Here is a 20,872-nt window from a genome sequence, read left to right as displayed (position 1 = left end):
ATCTTTTGCATTTCACGTGGTTCCCTCTGCTCCGGGGCATGTGGATCTACCCACACACTTGCGTAAAAAAAAAAGGTTTCCATAAATAACTCACCGAGTCTCAATAAATAGAGGGTCCTCCAAACACATATTCTCCACTCATACCGAGCTCTGGTTAACAGGCAGCCGACTCCTCTCTGACTGAGAATTGCCCCGGTGGGGTTCGGAGATACCTGTTTGCAGGTTATTCCAAGCTTGGCTGTGAAGTGTCGCCCATCTCAATGAAGACAGAAGTTGGTCCCCAATGTCTCCCGGAGAGGAGGAGGAGCCTGATCGAAGATGCCCGGAAGGGCAGAGACCCGGGGAGCTCGGCCCCCGAGCTCGCCGACCATTCGGTTGGCTTCACTTTGGACCAAGAGGGCGACAAAACCATGGTCACCCTGGTCTTTACTCTTCGAAACGCCAAGAACTCTGGTCTCTCCCGCGCTGTCAAGATTTTCGAGGTAGGTTTTATTTCTTAGCTGGTTTTAGTGATCGTTTTAGTGGGAATTCGAGTCATTTTACCTACAAGTTAATCAATGACAGATCTCCAAGGTGAGCGCCCATAGTGAGCAGCAGGATCTCTTGTAAGATCCTCCGTAACCACCTCGTCTCTGGAAACCTTGAGGCTTTATCTTACTGCAATTTAATTAAAAACTGCAAAGAAATCTGAAATAAAAGCAGAAAAGTGCAGGAACAGCACGGCAGGTCCACCAGGGAAGAAGCGTGTTCGGATGGGCGCTCCCTGCTACTCCAGACTTGGAGAGGAGGAAAATCAACATCTGATTCCTCAGTAAACCCTGGACTTCAACCCCCATCAGCAAATACCCGATCACAGAGTGAAACACTGTCTCCAGACCCTCGGTGAATTAGAGATGGATTCGCTCTCAGCTCATTGTGCGCGGTGTAAATGGAACCACAATATTTGAATGTAGTTCAGTTGGTATTGATGAAAGTTTCCACCCCTGAAGCATTAACCTGTTTTATAATCTCTCCCCCCCAGGTGCTGGAGAACTTGCGGTGCATTTACAGCCTTAGTTTTCCCCTCAGTTTGTACTCGATGCCAGTCATTGAGTGAATCTGAATTAAATCCGGGGATGCTTCTGAATTCTTCATACAGATATGAGGGTGCCGCAATGTAAGGTGTAAAACAATCAGGGGTCTCAGAACGTACAGCCATCCCATCACAACACACAGTGGGGGTAATTTTAAAGTTGGATGCTGGTGTAGAGTGGGCGTTGACCGCCGATTATACACCCCTCAAGATTTTCCCGGAAAATCCAGCCTGGTGTATAATAGGCCACATCGCCAGCTTTACACCGGGTCAGCAAGCCTCCAGGATTATCCTGGAATTAAAGATAAATCTCTTTAACCAGGTGTAAATAACACAGGACAAAAATCATTGGGGCATTTTAAAAAATGGTGTTATTTTGATTTGCTTTCGACACTTTGGTTTATTAGTTATAAAAATATTGTAGATGGGGGGAGGTGTTTGACTGGGTGAGGCTGTTGGAGGTGGGAGGTCATGTGATGAAACCTCCAGGAATATGTCCAACCAGAGTTGGTGACTCTAGAATTACACCATGGCCCAATGAGCGCAATTACTGATAAACTTGACCACTTGGTTTTTGCAGGCGTTTGAAGCTCGAATCCACCACATGGAAACCAGACCGGTCAGAAAGGCCAAGAATGGGGCGGACGATCTGGATTTCTTCATCAGATGCGAGGTTCACAGTTCCGGAGTCAATACTCTGATAAACTCTTTAAGGAAAGTGGCTGAAGATGTCAGCGCCACCAAGGAGGAGAAAGGTGGGAATCTCTTTCACAGGTCACTGCTCAGGAAACTCACACTGCAACCCCGTTTGAATTTTGGATTACGCCTTTTTTGTTCTGATAAGGCTGAATTTATACCACAGCTTTATCTTTGGGGTGAAGCGGTGACCCCCTAAATCTGGAGTCACAGCCCAACCCGACTCACAACAGAAGCAGAGTGAGGCTCCCTGGGGAGATATCTCACACCCTTGGGTTTGCCACCTTATGGAGCGCAAATCCAATTTGGTGTCAAACAAACACAAGAATCGGCCAGGGGTCCCTTGGAGCTCCCGGACACTTCTTAAACCCACCTGTTGCGGTCCCTGCCGGGAGTTGGGATTTCACCCAGGCCTTGTAAACAGGGTCTGGCCGAAATCCCAACTGCAGCAGCTAGGAGGTTGAAGGAAAATATAATAAAGGGATATTAGTTAATTAGTTAGTTGGTTAGTTAGTTAGAGTGTCTTGTGCCAAGTGACACGCGAGGTAACCCATTTCTCCCACTGCTGTCTGTCCAGAGAAAGATACTTGACTCCGATCCGAGTATCATTTCCCTTTACACCCAGTAGATCCTGGCTCTCCATAGTTGACTTTTATATTTGCAAGCCTGTAACAGACACTCTTGTCTCTGGATTGCCATTAGCCTGACTCACAACCCCCACCCCACCCCCTCCACCAGGAGGGCCGATGGACTGATTTTTAGTCTGGCTCCTACCTTTCGACCTGTTGGGTTTGGGTGACCCAATTAGGAGTTATACTCCCAGCAGTATAGCTCTCAGGGTCACAGGAGCAAACAAGCCTTCCCACCGCGTCAAGATGTAGTCCCTAGGAAAGGGAATAAAGGGACAGGGTGACCACAGGGGATTAGGACAAGTGCTGGTGTGAAGGGTAAGCGCCAACACGACAGGTTGGACCCAACTGCCTGTTGTGTTGTGATTTCTATATGATTCTCTGTGCAGCTGTGAGATCCCGTCTGCCCACAGGCTAAGGAGGGATATATAGAGCCAGTCTGTAGCAACTTCACTTCACACCGACGCTACGAAACTGTAGTGTAAATCTGGAGTGGGTCAGGGCTCTGATCATGGATTTACATGACAATAGTGTGGGTAAATTTTACAATGAATTGCTCCCAGCAGCGAGCCACATCAATCTGCCTGGAGTGAATGTCAGGGATAGTGCGACACCCTCTTCATGTTTTATCCCGGGAATGGGTGGGAAGTGATCAGATACAGTTACACCCAGAACAGTCCGGAAACGCGCTCCAGACGCGGGAGACTCTGTGCTGGGAGCACTCGATTGCAAAAAAAAAAAAATCCCGCTTGCGGTATAAGTCCAGCCCTAAATCTCTTTGAACGTTTTAAAGGCGATACATTTTATTTTCCAGTTCCATGGTTTCCCCGAAAAATCCGCGATCTTGACAGGTGCCACCGTCTGATTACCAAATTCGAACCTGATCTGGACCAGGATCATCCAGTAAGTTTGTTAATCCGCAGCGTCCCATTGGGTCTGTGCGTACAGGAAATTGTTATTGGATCTGGCGTATTAAGACGCAGCCCAATCAATGGGCAATGGCAGTAATTCATGTTTTTTTCCCCACTCATTAAGGGGCACCGTGATCCGGAGTACAGAGAACGCAGATCTCAAATCGCAAGTCTAGGACTTAATTACAAGCAGTAAGTGCGTCTCGCTCCAACATTGATCTTATGTTAATTCCAAACAGAAACATGCTCATTTATCACCATTTTTATTGAAAAAAAACATCGATATTACAACATTTTCCATTCGACGAAGCATTGAGTCTCCAATGAGCTTTTATTCTTGAAGCGTTAACGCGTTAGAGTAAAATTAATACTAAACGAATCTTTAAGTGCGGATTGAAAGCTGGGAGGTTGAGAGGTGAAATTTGACGTGTCTCTTTCGATAGGGGAGAGCCATTGCCGAGGGTGGAATACACGACAGAGGAAATAGCGACCTGGTAAGATCTCTCTTGTAATTTGTTGAGTGTTGGCATTTTAGATGGGCATTCACAACACGAGTATATGACTGGACACGGGGCCAGAATGGTTGTGGTACCAGGCTGGCCAACCCCAGATGGTCCTGAGTTCAAATCCAACCAGAGCAAGTCAATAAATCTGGTCATTTGTTGGGCTAGCTCCAGAAAAAAAATTACCATGTAAACTGCTGGATTGTCATAAAAACCCAACTGGTTCACTAAGGTCCTTCGGGGCATGGAACCTGCCAATGCTTCCTGGTCTGGGCCTACTTGTGGAACAGGAGAAAACCATTCAGCCTCTGGAGCCTGCTCCGCCATTCAATGGCTGATCTGTACTTCAATTCCATTTAGCCGCCTTTGCTCCATTTCTCTTGATACCCTTAACCCACCAAAAGTCTATCGAAAGAAAAGCAGAATATTTTTTAAAAGGTGAGAGACTAAGAAATGTTGGTGTTCAGAGGGATTTGGGTGCTCTTGTACCCGAGTCACAGAAAGTTAACATGCAGGTACAGCAAGCAATTAGCAAGGCAAATGGTATGTTAGCCTTTATTGCAAGTGGGTTGGAGTATAAGAGTAAGGAGGTCTTACTGAAATTATATAGGGCTCTGGTGAGACCTCACCTGGAGTACTGTGTACAGTTTTGGTCTCCTTACCTGAGGAAGGATCCACTTGCCTTAGGTTCAAACTCAGGTTAGGTGCAATGAAGGTTCACGAGATTGATTCCTGGGATGAGAGAGTTGTCCTATGAGGAGAGATTGAGTAGACTGGGCCTATGTTCCCTGGAGTTTAGAAGAATGAGAGGGGACCTCATTGAAACGTATAAAATTCTTAGAGGGCTTGACAGGTTAAATGCTGAGAGGCTGTTTCCCCTGGCTGGAGAGTCTAGAATAGGGGTCATAGTCTCAAGATAAGGGGTCGGCCATTTAGGACTGAGATGAGGAAAAATCTCTTCACTCAGAGGGTTGTGAATCTTTGGAATTCTCTACCCCAGAGAGCTGTTGATGCTCAGTCATTGAGTATATTCAAGACTGAGATCAATAGATTTTTGGACACTAAGGGAATCAAGGGATATGGGGATTGGGCAGGAAGGTGGAGTTGAGGTAGAAGATCAGCCATGATCTGATTGAATGGCGGAGCAGGCTCGAGGGGCCGTATGGCCTACAACTGCTCCTATTTCTTATGTTCTTATGATCTCAGTCTTACAAAATTACAATTGGCAGCCTTTTGGGGAGAGAGTTCCAGATTTGCACTAACCTACAGTCTCACACTATGTGGTTGGTTCTTATTGTCACGTAGTTTGCAAAAATTGAAAAAAGAGATACATCAGTTTAAGGAGTAACTAGGGATGGTGATAAACGCCAGCCTTAAACCATCACCCACATCCTGAGAGCAAATTATAAAGTATGTTTGTTGATTTTGTTTTGTTTCATGTTAAAGCATGAATCTGGTGTCTGCATGCACTCTAGCTCTACGAACCTGCACAGGTGGGCTCTTTAATAGGGGTCATACATAATGCTATCAATTTTCAATTTGTATTGCTTTTCGTATCGTTAAAAGTCATAAATGCTGAAATTCTGAAATAAACATAAAAATGCTGGAAATTCACAGCAGATCTGTCAATATCTGAAAAAAAGACAATTTAAGGATGCAGGTAAGAATTGATGTAGGGTTTACACCCCAATCTTAACCTGCCTTTGCTCTGTTCAGATATCAAAGACCTGCTGTATATTTCTAGGATTTTTGCTTTTATTTCCTTGCAATATAATCTTGGATTAGACAGGCTGCATCAAGGCCTAGATTTGAATATAGGAATTTATCCATTGGAATACAATTTCATTACAGCTTTATTTTTTAATGGTCTTTCTTACTTGGCGAATATATTAATCGCACAGAGTTCTCTCTCTTTTTCAATTTGAGTTTCTACCAAGAGAATTACGAGTGGATTTCTAAATATCTCCACCAATGAATGGGGTATGGTATTGCAGTGGTTACAATACTGGGCCAGTAATCCAGGTGACCTGGGCTAATAATCCAGTAGAACGAGTTCAAATCCCACCATAGCAGTTTGAGATTTCAATTCAGTTTTTTTTTAAAAAGCTGGTATCAGTTAAAGTGACTAAGAAGCTGTCGGATTGTGGTAAAATCCCAATCGGTTCACTAATGTCCTTCAGGGAAGGAAACCTGCCGTCCTTACCCGGTCTGGGCCTATATGTGACTCCAGTCCTACACCAATGTGGTTGACCCTCTGAAGTGGCCTAGCAAGCCACTCAAGGACAGTGGGGGATGGGCAATAATTGCTGGCCTTGCCAGTAAATACCTGCATCCCAATAATGAATTTTTAAAACTGATAATGTGTGTCTGTGTGTCTTTGTCTGTGTCTGTGCGCTTGTTATCGTAGGAAGGAAGTCTACACTAAGTTGACCACCTTGTACCCGAGCCATGCCTGCAAGCAGTTCGTGGATGCCTTCCAGATGCTGGAGAAACACTGTGGGTATGGAGCGGACAACATCCCTCAGCTTCAGGATATCTCCAGTTTCTTGAAAGGCAAGTACTCCATCACATTGGAGTTTTGGGCCTGTTTTGACGCTGATTGTGGATCAATAAACTCAATCCGATGCACACCCCGATCCAGTATTTTTTTTCTTTAATTTTCTAGAGAGGACAGGTTTTCGCCTGCGTCCTATTGCAGGGCTGCTATCGGCCAGGGATTTCTTAGCCAGTCTGGCATTTCGAGTCTTTCAGTGCACACAATACATCCGTCACTCCTCATCCCCAATGCACTCTCCTGAGCCGTGAGTATTAATAGTGTGTGTGTGTGTGTGTGTGTGTGTTTATGCAGCAAGTTGTTCTGATCTGGAATGCGCTGCCTGAAAGGGCGGTGGAAGCAGATTCAATAATAACTTTCAAAAGGGAATTGGATAAATACTTGAAGTGGGGGGAGAATTTGCAGGGCTATGGAGAAAGAGCAGGGGGAGTGGGACTAATTGGATAGCTCTTTCAAAGAGCCAGCACAGGCACGATGGGCCGAATTACCTCCTTCTGCGCTGTAAGATTCTATGATGCTATATTCTTTTAAAATTCTGATCTTTGTGTTATATTTAATAGTCACAATGTAAGCCGACTCCAGTTTTAAAGTAACCCTTGTGTCAGCAGTGAGTGGTCAGTCCCGAGTAGCTTCTGATAAAAGAAATAAAAGTTATTAATGGCACTGTTTTCCTTCTTTAAAGTGACTGCTGTCATGAATTGTTGGGACACATTCCTATGTTAGCAGACAAACAATTTGCACAGTTCTCACAGGTAAAGGCTCAATATCTCTTACCGGTGTTTTCTATTGTATTTAAGATTTTAATTATCTTATTGTTTTATATAATTTCCAAATCCCGACATTCCTCTCAGTGACATTTCATTTACTGTGTAACTTTTACATGTAATAATTTGAGGAGCAGTTTCCTTAACCTACCTTTTTTCCTGATTGGGTAAAGAACAGACAGGGGAGCCATTGGTTTTGATGCTATAAACAACAACTTGAATTTATACAGCACCTTTAATGTAGTAAAATGTTCCACAGCGCTTCACAGAAGTGTAATCAGACAAAAATTGACATTAAGCCAAAGAAGATATTAGGACAGGTGACTAAAAGCTTGGTCAAAGAGGTAGCTTTTAAGGAGCATCTTAAAGGAGGAGAGAGAGAGAGAGAGGCGGCGAGGCAGAGAGATTTAGGGAGAGAATTCCAGAGCTTAGGGCAGAAGGCACGGCCGCCAATGGTGGGGCGAAGGATGTGGGTGATGCACAAGCGGCCAAAATTGGAGGAATGCAGAGTTCTCAGAGAGTTGTAGGGCTGGAGGAGGTCACAGAGATAGGTGAGGCCATGCAGAGATTTGAACACGAGGATGAGAATTTTAAAATCAAGGCATTGGTGGACTATATGGGCGAACTCATCTTCCTACAGGTGGCCAAGAATGGGTGGTGGCTGCTCACTCAGGCATCTCCCCTGGCTCGGGGATAGCACACTTGCCTCTGAGTCCTGAAGGTTGTGAGTTTCAAGCCCCACTGCAGAGAGTTGAGCACAAAATCTCGGCTGACGCTCTGGTGCTGCACTGTCAGAGGTGCTGCACTGTCAGAGGTGCCATCTTTCAGATGAGACATTAAACCAAAGGCCTCGTCTGCCCTCTCAGCTGGATGTAAAAGATCCCATGGCACTATTTCGAAGACGTGCAGGGGAGTTCACCCAATGTCCTGGCTAATATTTGTCTCTCAACCAACAGATTGTCTGGCCATTTATCTAATTGTTGTTTGTGGGCCTTGTTGTGGATATATTAACTGCCACATTTGTCTACATTTCAACAGTGCCTGCACTTCAGAAGTGCTTGATTGGTTGAGATGTGAAAGGTGCCAAATAAATGCAAGTTCGGTCGTTTTTTTAAGTATATTCACATACAAAATATTACCTCCATTGGTGTAATGTTACTCTGTACGTGTTAACTGTACATTATTTGCAGATTATTCGCATCAAAACTGCACAATTAACAATTCAATTTCCACCAGAAAAGCTCTTTTCAGCAGCATTTATATCGTTGCTGTAGTGTGAGTGCAAAGTGGTTCCCCAACCTTCCCAGAGGAAGTAGTCACATTATTAGTCCAGGCCTCTGGGTTACTAGAGCAGTAACATAACCACTACACTACCGTACCCCCCCTAACATACCCACTCATAGTTGGGCAGGTCAGTGGGATACCCACCATTAGTGGGACATCCTGGAAGCGGCAGTATGTTGCAGGGAGCTGTTGGTAAGCACTTTCTGCCCAATTTTCCTCACCTGCTCATCCCAGATCTGCAACAAATCAGGCGGAATGGGAGAGGAATTATATCCCCTTACTCTCCCTCTGTGCCTCTCGCTCTCTCTCTCTGTGCCTCTCTCTCTCTCTGTGCCTCTCTCTTCCATCACCATCCCTGGGTATGTCCTGTCCCACCGGCAGGACAGACCCACCAGAGGTGGCGGTACAGTGATATACAGTCAGGAGGGAGTGGCCCTGGGAGTCCTCAACATTGACTCTGGACCCCATGAAATCTCATGGCATCAGGTCAAACATGGGCAAGGAAACCTCCTGCTGATTACCACCTACCGTCCTCCCTCAGCTGATGAATCAGTCCTCCTCCATGTTCAGCACCACTTGGAGGAAGCATTGAGGGTAGCAAGGGCACAAAATGTACTCTGGGTGGGGGACTTCAATGTCCATCACCAAGAGTGGCTCGGTAGCATCACTACTGACCGAGCTGGCCGAGTCCTGAAGGACATAGCTGCTAGACTGGGCCTGCGGCAGGTGGTGAGCGAACCAACACGAGGAAAAAGCTTACTTGACCTCGTCCTCACCAATCTACCTGTCGCAAATGCATCTGTCCATGACAGTATTGGTAGGAGTGACCACCGCACAGTCCTCGTGGAGATGAAGTCCCGTCTTCGCACTGAGGACACCATCCAACGTGTTGTGTGGCACTACCACCGTGATAAATGGGATAGATTCAGAACAGATCTAGCAGCTCAAAACTGGGCATCCGTGAGGTGCTGTGGGCCATCAGCAGCAGCAGAATTGTATTCCAGCACAATCTGTAACCTCATGGCCCGGCATATTCCTCACTCTACCATTACCAACAAACCAGGGGATCAACCCTGGTTCAATGAGGAGTGTAGAAGAGCATGCCAGGAGCAGCACCGGGCGTACCTAAAAATGAGGTGCCAACCTGGTGAAGCTACAACTCAGGACTACATGCATGCTAAACAGCGGAAGCAACATGCTACAGACAGAGCTAAGCGATTCCACAACCAACGGATCAAATCAAAGCTCTGCAGTCCTGCCACATCCAGTCGTGAATGGTGGTGGACAATTAAACAACTAACGGGAGGAGGAGGCTCTGCAAACATCCCCATCCTCAATGATGGCGGAGTCCAGCACGTGAGTGCAAAAGACAAGGCTGAAGCATTTGCAACTATCTTCAGCCAGAAGTGTCGAGTGGATGATCCATCTCGGCCTCCTCCCGATATCCCCACCATCACGGAAGCCAGTCTTCAGCCAATTTGATTCACTCCATGTGATATCAAGAAACGGCTGAGTGCACTGGATATAGCAAAGGCTATGGGCCCCGACAACATCCCAGCTGTAGTGCTGAAGACTTGTGCTCCAGAACTAGCTGCGCCTCTAGCCAAGCTGTTCCAGTACAGCTACAACACTGGCATCTACCTGACAATGTGGAAAATTGCCCAGGTATGTCCTGTCCACAAAAAGCAGGACAAATCCAATCCGGCCAATTACCGCCCCATCAGTCTACTCTCAATCATCAGCAAAGTGATGGAAGGTGTCGTCGACAGTGCTATCAAGTGGCACTTACTCACCAATAACCTGCTCACCGATGCTCAGTTTGGGTTCCGCCAGGACCACTCGGCTCCAGACCTCATTACAGCCTTGGTCCAAACATGGACAAAAGAGCTGAATTCCAGAGGTGAGGTGAGAGTGACTGCCCTTGACATCAAGGCAGCATTTGACCGAGTGTGGCACCAAGGAGCCCGAGTAAAATTGAAGTTAATGGGAATCAGGGGGAAAACTCTCCAGTGGCTGGAGTCATACCTAGCACAAAGGAAGATGGTAGTGGTTGTTGGAGGCCAATCATCTCAGCCCCAGGACATTGCTGCAGGAGTTCCTCAGGGCAGTGTCCTCGGCCCAACAGCTGCTTCATCAATGACCTTCCCTCCATCATAAGGTCAGAAATGGGGATGTTCGCTGATGACTGCACAGTGTTCAGTTCCATTCGCAACCCCTCAAATAATGAAGCAGTCCGAGCCCGCATGCAGCAAGACCTGGACAACATCCAGTCTTGGGCTCATAAGTGGCAAGTAACATTCGCGTCAGACAAGTGCCAGGCAATGACCATCTCCAACAAGAGAGAGTCTAACCACCTCCCCTGGACATTCAACGGCATTACCATCACTGAATCCCCCACCATCAACATCCTGGGGGTCACCATTGACCAGAAATTTAACTGGACCAGCCATATAAATACTGTGGCTACGAGAGCAGGTCAGAGGCTGGGTATTCTGCGGCGAGTGACTCACCTCCTGACTCCCCAAAGCCTTTCCACTATCTACAAGGCACAAGTCAGGAGTGTGATGGAATACTCTCCACTTGCTTGGATGAGTGCAGCTCCAACAACACTCAAGAAGCTCGACACCATCCAAGATAAAGCAGCTCGCTTGATTGGTACCCCATCCACCACCCTAAACATTCACTCCCTTCACCACCGGCACACAGTGGCTGCAGTGTGTACCATCCACAGGATGCACTGCAGCAACTCGCCAAGGCTTCTTCGACAGCACCTCCCAAACTCGCGACCTCTACCACCTAGAAGGACAAGAGCAGCAGGCAGGTGGGAACAACACCACCTGCACGTTCCCCTCCAAGTCACACACCATCCCGACTTGGAAATATATTGGCCGTTCCTTCATCGTCGCTGGGTCAAAATCCTGGAACTCCCTTCCTAACAGCACTGTGGGAGAACCGTCACCACACGGACTGCAGCGGTTCAAGAAGGCGGCTCACCACCACCTTCTCGAGGGCAATTAGGGATGGGCAATAAATGCCGGCCTCGCCAGCGACGCCCACATCCCATGAACGAGTAAAAAAAAAACTCTAGTGGTTCTCACCAATGCTACAGCTGTAATGAAAATGCAGCCGAATGTTAGACTAGCCAGAACACTTAATGAGATTCTTTCTTTTTACATATATTTAGGAACTTGGCCTTGCTTCATTAGGGGCATCAGATGAAGATATTGAAAAACTATCAACAGTGAGTAATTAAGGAACAGATGTGTTAATGCACTAATACAGTGTCAAAATATCTCTGGAATTGATTTAAATAACCAGGAATGAACAAGTCCCAGTTTAAATCTGCTAGGAAATTTAGATTTTATTTAGACCATGATTTGCTTTACAGTTATTACAGTAAGCGCTGTTGGTGTTGTGTTTGTTCTCACTGTTACTGTTATTGTTGGTGTTGGTTTTGGTGTCACTGTTGTTGGTGTTACTATTGCTGTTGGTGTTACTGTTATTTCACTTGTTACTATTACTATTGTTATTGGTACCGCTGTTGATGTTACTGTTGCTGGCATCACTTCTGTTATTGTTACTGTTATTGATGCTACTATTATTGTTACTGCTGATGTTGCTATTGTTATTGCTTTTACTGTTATTGATAGTACTATTCTTACTGTTACTATAGCTGGTATTACTATCATTGTTACTTTTACTGTTTGTGTTACTGTTGCTGTTAATGTTACTGTTGATGTTACTGTTTTTGGTATTTCGGTTATTACTTTATTGTTGTTACTTTGATGGTTGTTGCTGATGTTGCTCCTTTTGGTATTTTTGTTGATGTTAATGATGATATTACTGTTACTGTTACTATCATTGTTGCTATTGCTGTTATTGTTACTGTTGTTACTATTGGTGTTGCTAATGTTGTTACTATTGTTATTGTTCCTGCTGTTGCCCCTGTTGTTGGTGTTGGTATTACTATTGCTATTGTTGCTTCTGTTAATGTTACTGTTGCTGATTTTCATGTTTATGTTACTATGGCTGTTGGTGGTTTTGGTTTTGCTATTGATGCTGCTGTTGTCACTGTTACTGTTGTTGTATCTGATGTTACTGTTAATGTTATTGCTATTGTTATTGTTACTGCTTTGGTTATTGTTGCTATTGCTGTCACTGTTGGTGTTCCAGCCATTGCTGTTGTTGATGGTGTTGTTACTGTCGTTACTGGTGTTGTTGCTATTATTACTGGTGTTGTTGCTGTTTCTGTTAATGTTGCTGCTGGTACCATTATTGTTGCTTCTATTTTGTTGCTGATGTGATTGTTACTATTATTGTCACTGTTGTTATTTCTATTACTGTTGTTGCTTTCACTATTACTGATGATGCTATCACTATTATTGTTGATGCTTTCACTATTACTGATGATGCTTTCACTATTACTGTTGATGCTTTCACTATTACTGATGATGCTTTCACTATTACTGTTGATGCTTTCACTATTACTGATGATGCTTTCACTATTACTGTTGATGCTTTCACTATTACTGATGATGCTTTCACTATTACTGTTGATGCTGTTGCATGAACCACTCATGCTCCACTCTTGCAGTTTATGATGTCATTTGATTCTCCTAACGGAAAAGCCATGTCTTCAAGACCATTTTGTCAAATCTTTCTGTTTCTTTGTTTATGCAAATATATCAGATTGAAGCACGTGATTTCACCGTGATATAAAAACAGTGGCCTCGATTATAACTCCCCCCACCTGGCGGACACCAGGCAGTTAAAATAGAGCAGGGGGGGATTTACCTACTGCTTTCTCGCCCTGATCTGACCGACTGCAATTTTAAATTTCAGATGGCGAGAGCGTCTGCCCCAAGCCGGCGGGGCCTCTTTAAATATGGAGATAAGCTCCGATGATGTCATCGGGACCCCATCTGCGATTTTAACCCGAGGCCCTGAGCGGAGGAGAAGTGGAGGCTTCCCAGACAGGTCAAACCTGGGGGGAGCAGGAGCCAGGGCCTGGAGAGGGGCTGGAGATGTTCCTCCAGGTCCCACAAGGAAACCTTGGGCCTCCACTGCCCTGGGCTTCTCGACCCCCCCCCCCAATAGGGATTCTCTCCTAGAGACTGACCTGACTGTTCTCCCCCCTCGTGCCACCCAAATTTTCACTCTCGCCCGTCGGCCAGGCAGTGATTCCAGTCGGGTTCGGGCGGGAGTCCGATGCAGAATATGGAAGTGAGACCCGGGAGTTAAAATCTCTCCAGGCTTCGGCAGCGAGTTTGTCACTCGCCCTCCCCCGCACCACCCACCGCCCCTCCCCCATGTACCAATCCCGCCCCCAGTTAAAATCGAGGCCAATGACATTCAGCTCTTTTGGACTTTCCCCACTTCCCAAACGAAAAGGATTCGCCAAACAACCTTTTCTGAAGACAATTCTGGCTGCTTCTAACCTGGAGCCTGAAATTTACAAACGGTTGCATCTTGTCCTTTGAAATCTAACTTCATGCTCCATCTATAATTCCGTGTAATTTCTAACAGAGTATAATTTGCTGTTTTGTTCCTATAGCTTTACTGGTTTACAATAGAGTTTGGGCTTTGTAAACAGAATGGAATTCTGAAAGCTTATGGAGCTGGTCTGCTCTCTTCATATGGGGAGCTGATGGTAAGAAATCAATAATTAAATGGTCAATAACCAAACAGACTTAAATATACGGGGAGGAGGATCGCACTGTTTGGTGTTGCAATGAGGCAGTAGTAGAGGCGGGTACAATTTTGTCTTTTAAAAAGCATTTGGACAGTTACATGGGTAAGATGGGTATCGAGGGATATGGGCCAAGTGCAGGCAATTGGGACTAGCTTAGTGGTATAAACTGGGCGACATGGACATGTTGGGCCGAAGGGCCTGTTTCCATGTTGTAAACTTCTATGATTCTATGATTCTATAAGTTCTTTACAAACGTGTCCGCGATTTCACTATAAAAAGTGAAAGAATTTGTCTTAATATCTAATCTCCTCAGAAACAACCCAAAACACTTCACATCCAATGCAGCCCCTGTTGTTACGCAGGCAACACGCAGCAGTTATTGTCTGCGCAGCAAGATCCCGCAACCAGCAGTGAGATGAATGGTCAGTTAACCTAGGATCAGAGATCTTCCCTTCACTGTACAGATTCATTGACACGCTCAAAGAATCTTGGCCGGGTTTTACAGCTCACCTAATGTTTGTGCTCTTTGGCTCTAAGTGATTTTTTACACTGATTTGTCCTGTTTTTACAGGAATGCATTTCGCTGAGAGTCATTTTTTCAATTTATCAATAGGTTAATGTTGAGTTAAACATACATTTTTTAAATTATGTGTTTTAGCTGAATAATTTGAAAGTAAAATCAGTTTTTATTAAAAAGTTTGCCTTAAAAAGGAAATAAACATAGAAATTACAGCCTGTAATATCACCACACGGTTAGCACATTAAAGTAGCAAAGTGATTTCATACAAAAAAAACACAGTGGGGTAGATATTGACTTTGTGCAATAGTGCAAAACAGGTGATAGCGACTCGGCAGGCCGATTTACAGCGCAACGATTTCAATGGAAATAAAAACTGTAAAATGGGCTGCCGACTCACTATCGACGGTTTTACACAAGGTCCGAAGCTCTGGAATTCCCTCCCTAAACCTCTCCGCCGCGCTCTCCTCCTTTAAGATGCTCCTTAAAACCTACCTCTTTGACTAAGTTTTTGGTCACCTGTCCTAACCTGTGTACCTAATATGAACATCCCCTTGTTTGGCTCGGTGTCAAATTTTGTCTGATTACGCTGAAGCGCCTTGAGATGTTTTACTACATTAAAGGCGCTATATAAATGCAAGTTGTTGTTATACGTATCCTACAATCTTGGCTTCAAAATCCTATTTAGGGCTTTACACCAATTTGAACTTTTCCGCAAATAAAGGGGCCAATAATGCCTGGTCAGCTCATTTGAATATTTCAGTGATGTGCTAGGAACAATATGAGAAGCGAAGGCCATAATGTCGGACGTCACCAGTCTGACTCCCTGTTCATAGAAACATAGAAAATAGGAGCAGGAGTAGGCTATTCGGCCCTTCGAGCCTGCTCCGCCATTCAATATGATCATGGCTGATCCTCTATCTCAATGCCATATTCCCGCTCTCTCCCCATACCCCTTGATGCCTTTTGTGTCTAGAAATCTATCCAGCTCCTTCTTAAATATATTCAGTGACTTGGCCCCCACAGCCTTCTGCGGTAGAGAATTCCACAGGTTCACCACCCTCTGAGTGAAGAAATTTCTCCTCATCTCAGTCCTAAATGTCCTACCCCGTATCCTGAGACTGTGACTCCTCATTCTGGACCCCCCAGCCAGGGGAAACATCCTCCCTGCATCCAGTCTGTCTAGCCCTGTCAGAATTTTATACGTTTCAATGAGATCCCCTCTCATTCTTCTAAACTCGAGTGAATACAGGCCGAGTCGACCCAATCTCTCCTCATACAACAATCCTGCCATCCCAGGAATCAGTCTGGTGAACCTTCGCTGCACTCCCTCTATGGCAAGTATATCTTTTCTTCGGGAAGGAGACCAAAACTGCACACAATACTCCAGGTGTGGTCTCACCAAGGCCCTGTATAACTGCAGTAAGACATCCTTGCTCCTGTACTCAAATCCTCTTGCAATGAAAGCCAACAAACCATTTGCCTTCCTAACTGCTTGTCATTCAATGCTGCCATTTTCTTTTTATGATGTGTTGAGGTACAAAGTTGAAGAATTGGCCGTAGGAGGCCAGCAGAAACTTGAGCGCTGTGTACAAGGAGAGGGCTGCCCTCTAAATAAAACCTTTAATTTTATTTACTCAGGCTTCACTTCACTGCTTGGGCCCTTAGCAACTGGAGCATTGCTCAGGCTCTCCAGCTGCATTATGAGAAGGCCCCTTCATTTAAATATTTTCCGGGCTTGTAACGAGCCTTGCACACTAGTAGTGTACAGGCCCATTGCACGCTAGGCACTGCCCAATTGCATTGGACAAGGAGTAGGCCTCAGGCCTCTATGCTTGGTAACATAGACCCCTGCCTAAATAGCCACATAATGAAAGACTGGACCTAAAAGGTATTTTCTGTCGTGCACAGTATTCCTTATCGGGTGAGCCCCAATACGAAACCTTTGATCCTGAGGTCACGGCACTCCGGACTTATCAAGATCAGACCTTCCAACCAGTCTACTTTGTGTCAGAGAGCTTCGAAGATGCAAAATCCAAACTCTGGTAAGAGCGCAGATCAAATTCTTCGCTTTGAGTGTGTGTTACTCATGAACATTTGAACCACTAATAATTAAGAATAAGGGATTAATATGTTTTAACATGTAGGCAAGGCTAGAAATTAATTTTCTTTGAAATCAGTCAGGGTGCTTAGTACATTTGGTGGCCCAGCAACACTCCCAGTATCCCGGCAACACTCTCAGTATCCCGGCAACACTCCCAGTAGCCCAGCAACACTCCCAGTATCCCGGCAACACTCTCAGTATCCCGGCAACACTCTCAGTTTCCCAGCAACACTCTCAGTTTCCCAGCAACACTCTCAGTATCCCGGCAACACTCTCAGTATCCCGGCAACACTCTCAGTTTCCCAGCAACACTCTCAGTATCCCGGCAACACTCTCAGTATCCCAGCAACACTCTCAGTATCCCAGCAACACTCTCAGTATCCCAGCAACACTCTCAGTATCCCAGCAACACTCTCAGTATCCCAGCAACACTCTCAGTTTCCCAGCAACACTCTCAGTATCCCGGCAACACTCTCAGTATCCCAGCAACACTCCCAGTATCCCGGCAACACTCTCAGTTTCCCAGCAACACTCTCAGTATCCCGGCAACACTCTCAGTATCCCAGCAACACTCCCAGTATCCCAGCAACACTCTCAGTATCCCAGCAACACTCTCAGTTTCCCGGCAACACTCCCAGTATCCCGGCAACACTCTCAGTATCCCAGCAACACTCTCAGTTTCCCGGCAACACTCCCAGTATCCCGGCAACACTCTCAGTATCCCGGCAACACTCTCAGTTTCCCGGCAACACTCCCAGTATCCCAGCAACACTCTCAGTTTCCCAGCAACACTCTCAGTATCCCAGCAACACTCTCAGTATCCCAGCAACACTCTCAGTATCCCAGCAACACTCCCAGTATCCCAGCAACACTCCCAGTATCCCGGCAACACTCCCAGTATCCCGGCAACACTCCCAGTATCCCGGCAACACTCTCAGTATCCCAGCAACACTCTCAGTTTCCCGGCAACACTCCCAGTATCCCAGCAACACTCTCAGTTTCCCAGCAACACTCCCAGTATCCCGGCAACACTCTCAGTATCCCGGCAACACTCCCAGTATCCCGGCAACACTCTCAGTATCCCGGCAACACTCTCAGTTTCCCGGCAACACTCCCAGTATCCCGGCAACACTCTCAGTTTCCCGGCAACACTCCCAGTATCCCGGCAACACTCTCAGTTTCCCGGCAACACTCTCAGTATCCCAGCAACACTCTCAGTATCCCAGCAACACTCTCAGTATCCCAGCAACACTCCCAGTATCCCAGCAACACTCCCAGTATCCCGGCAACACTCCCAGTATCCCGGCAACACTCTCAGTATCCCGGCAACACTCCCAGTATCCCGGCAACACTCCCAGTATCCCAGCAACACTCTCAGTTTCCCAGCAACACTCCCAGTATCCCGGCAACACTCCCAGTATCCCGGCAACACTCCCAGTATCCCGGCAACACTCTCAGTATCCCAGCAACACTCTCAGTTTCCCGGCAACACTCCCAGTATCCCGGCAACACTCTCAGTTTCCCGGCAACACTCTCAGTATCCCAGCAACACTCTCAGTTTCCCGGCAACACTCCCAGTATCCCAGCAACACTCTCAGTATCCCAGCAACACTCTCAGTTTCCCGGCAACACTCCCAGTATCCCGGCAACACTCTCAGTATCCCAGCAACACTCTCAGTTTCCCGGCAACACTCCCAGTATCCCGGCAACACTCTCAGTTTCCCGGCAACACTCCCAGTATCCCGGCAACACTCTCAGTTTCCCGGCAACACTCTCAGTATCCCAGCAACACTCTCAGTTTCCCGGCAACACTCCCAGTATCCCAGCAACACTCTCAGTTTCCCAGCAACACTCCCAGTATCCCGGCAACACTCCCAGTATCCCAGCAACACTCTCAGTATCCCAGCAACACTCTCAGTTTCCCGGCAACACTCCCAGTATCCCGGCAACACTCTCAGTATCCCAGCAACACTCTCAGTTTCCCGGCAACACTCCCAGTATCCCAGCAACACTCTCAGTTTCCCGGCAACACTCCCAGTATCCCGGCAACACTCTCAGTATCCCGGCAACACTCTCAGTTTCCCGGCAACACTCCCAGTATCCCGGCAACACTCCCAGTATCCCAGCAACACTCTCAGTTTCCCAGCAACACTCTCAGTTTCCCGGCAACACTCCCAGTATCCCAGCAACACTCTCAGTATCCCGGCAACACTCCCAGTATCCCGGCAACACTCCCAGTATCCCGGCAACACTCTCAGTATCCCGGCAACACTCTCAGTTTCCCAGCAACACTCTCAGTTTCCCGGCAACACTCTCAGTATCCCGGCAACACTCCCAGTATCCCGGCAACACTCCCAGTATCCCGGCAACACTCTCAGTATCCCGGCAACACTCCCAGTATCCCGGCAACACTCCCAGTATCCCGGCAACACTCTCAGTATCCCGGCAACACTCTCAGTATCCCAGCAACACTCTCAGTATCCCAGCAACACTCTCAGTAGCCCAGCAACAAACACTTCCAGTAGCCCAGTGAAACGAGCCCCCTTTTCAATCAGGGGGCATAATCTTAAAATTAGAGCCAGGCCATTTAAGAGTGAAATCAGGAAGCACTTTTTCACACAAAGAGTAGTGGAAATCTGGAAATTCTCTCCTCCAAAAGGCCGTGGACGCTGGGGATCAATTGAAATTTAAAGACTGATTAAGATAGATTTTTATTAAGTGAGGCTATCAAGGGATATGGAACAAGGGCGGGTAAATGGAGTTAAGGTACAGATCAACCATAACCTGATTTAATGGCGGAACAGGCTCGAGGGGCTGAATGGCCTCCTCCTGTTCCTATAGGGACAAGTATAGACTGAGGAAAAAAATAGAAAATGCTGAAGATACACATTGGATCCGTCAGCATCCAAAAAGAGAAAAAGGGCAGAGGTAACGTTTCAGATCTCGATTATTCCTCAGAGTTTTGACTGACGTTTTGATGACTGGTCCACTCCCAAACATGAAGCTGTCTCTTCCCCTTCCAGATACTGACGGACTCACACTAAAGAAAGAAAAGACAGACTTGCATTTATATAGCGCCTTTAACAACCTCAGGACGTCCCAATGCACTTTACAACCAATTTTGAAGTGTAGTCACTGTTGTAATGTAGGCCACACACAGCAGCCAATTTGTGCACAGCAAGATCCCACAGACAGCAATGCAATAACGACCAGATAGTCTGTTTTAGTGATGTTGGTTGAGGGATAAATATTGACCAGGACAACGGGGAGAGCTCCCCTGTTCTTCGAAGTAGAGCCGTGGGGTCTTTTACATCCACCTGAGAGGGCAGACGGGGCCTCAGTTTAACGTCCCATCTGAGAGACGGCACCTCCGACAGTGCAGCACTCCCTCGGTACTGGCACTGGGAGTGTCGGCCTGAATTGTGTGCTCAGGCCTCCAGAGTGGGGCTCGAACCCACAGCCTTCTGTCGCAGAAGCGAGAGAGTGGTGCTCACTGAGCCAAGGCTGACACCATATCGCTTTGTAACAAGTCTCCGGCCCCCAGAACGTTGCCTTGGGATTTCCAAGTGCAATATCGACTGGGGTAGGCACAAGTTCAACGTAACCATTATAACGAGGCCAATGGAGCAGACAATGGAAGATCTTACCCCATCGTTCCTCATTTTGGGCAGTAACACTAGTTTTCCGTTTTTGTTCCTGAGCAGGATTTATGCGTCTAAAATCAGGAAGGCTTTCTCAGTCCACTACGACCCATTGACCTGCAGCGTGGAGGTATTGGACAAACCGCACAAGGTCAAGGAAGTTCTCACCCAGATATGGGAGGAGCTGAAAAATCTCTCTTTTGCCCTTGATAAACTTTCTTAAACGAAGGTTCCCCTCAAGGGGCCTGAACTTCCACCGGAGTCTTCCTCCCAATCCCCCACCGTGACCTCGGAGAAAGATCCACGGAAACCCCGGAGAGACGACAGATGATTGGGAGAAACTCGGACAGAAATTCAAGCCCAATCAGGATTTTTATAAAAACTTAAAGTAAACTTTAAACAAGCTGAGATTTGGTCTGAACTGTTGTGTGTTTAGCAATATACGACACAAAGATGTTGAAATTACTCTGTGTGTGTGTGTGTGTGTGTGTGTGATATGTTTCTG

General features: G+C 46.4%; 1 protein-coding gene across 1 annotated transcript; it reads left to right on the top strand.

Annotated features, from left to right (window-relative positions):
* The first annotated feature begins 260 nt into the window (after nt 1-260).
* Nucleotides 261-20,590, top strand: th2 (tyrosine hydroxylase 2). The gene is made up of 12 exons (XM_068000022.1): nt 261-482; nt 1,653-1,827; nt 3,212-3,300; nt 3,433-3,500; nt 3,752-3,802; nt 6,219-6,364; nt 6,477-6,612; nt 7,048-7,117; nt 11,598-11,654; nt 13,968-14,063; nt 16,534-16,667; nt 20,431-20,590. The coding sequence occupies exons 1-12, from the start codon at nt 261-263 to the stop codon at nt 20,588-20,590; spliced, it is 1,404 nt and encodes a 467-aa protein (XP_067856123.1).
* The last annotated feature ends 282 nt before the right edge of the window (nt 20,591-20,872 follow it).

This window comes from Heptranchias perlo, chromosome 18 (genome assembly GCF_035084215.1).
Source record: "Heptranchias perlo isolate sHepPer1 chromosome 18, sHepPer1.hap1, whole genome shotgun sequence".
Taxonomy (NCBI): Eukaryota; Metazoa; Chordata; class Chondrichthyes; order Hexanchiformes; family Hexanchidae; genus Heptranchias; species Heptranchias perlo.
Note: the sequence above shows the minus strand (reverse complement) of the source record. Positions and strands in the feature narration are given on the sequence as shown.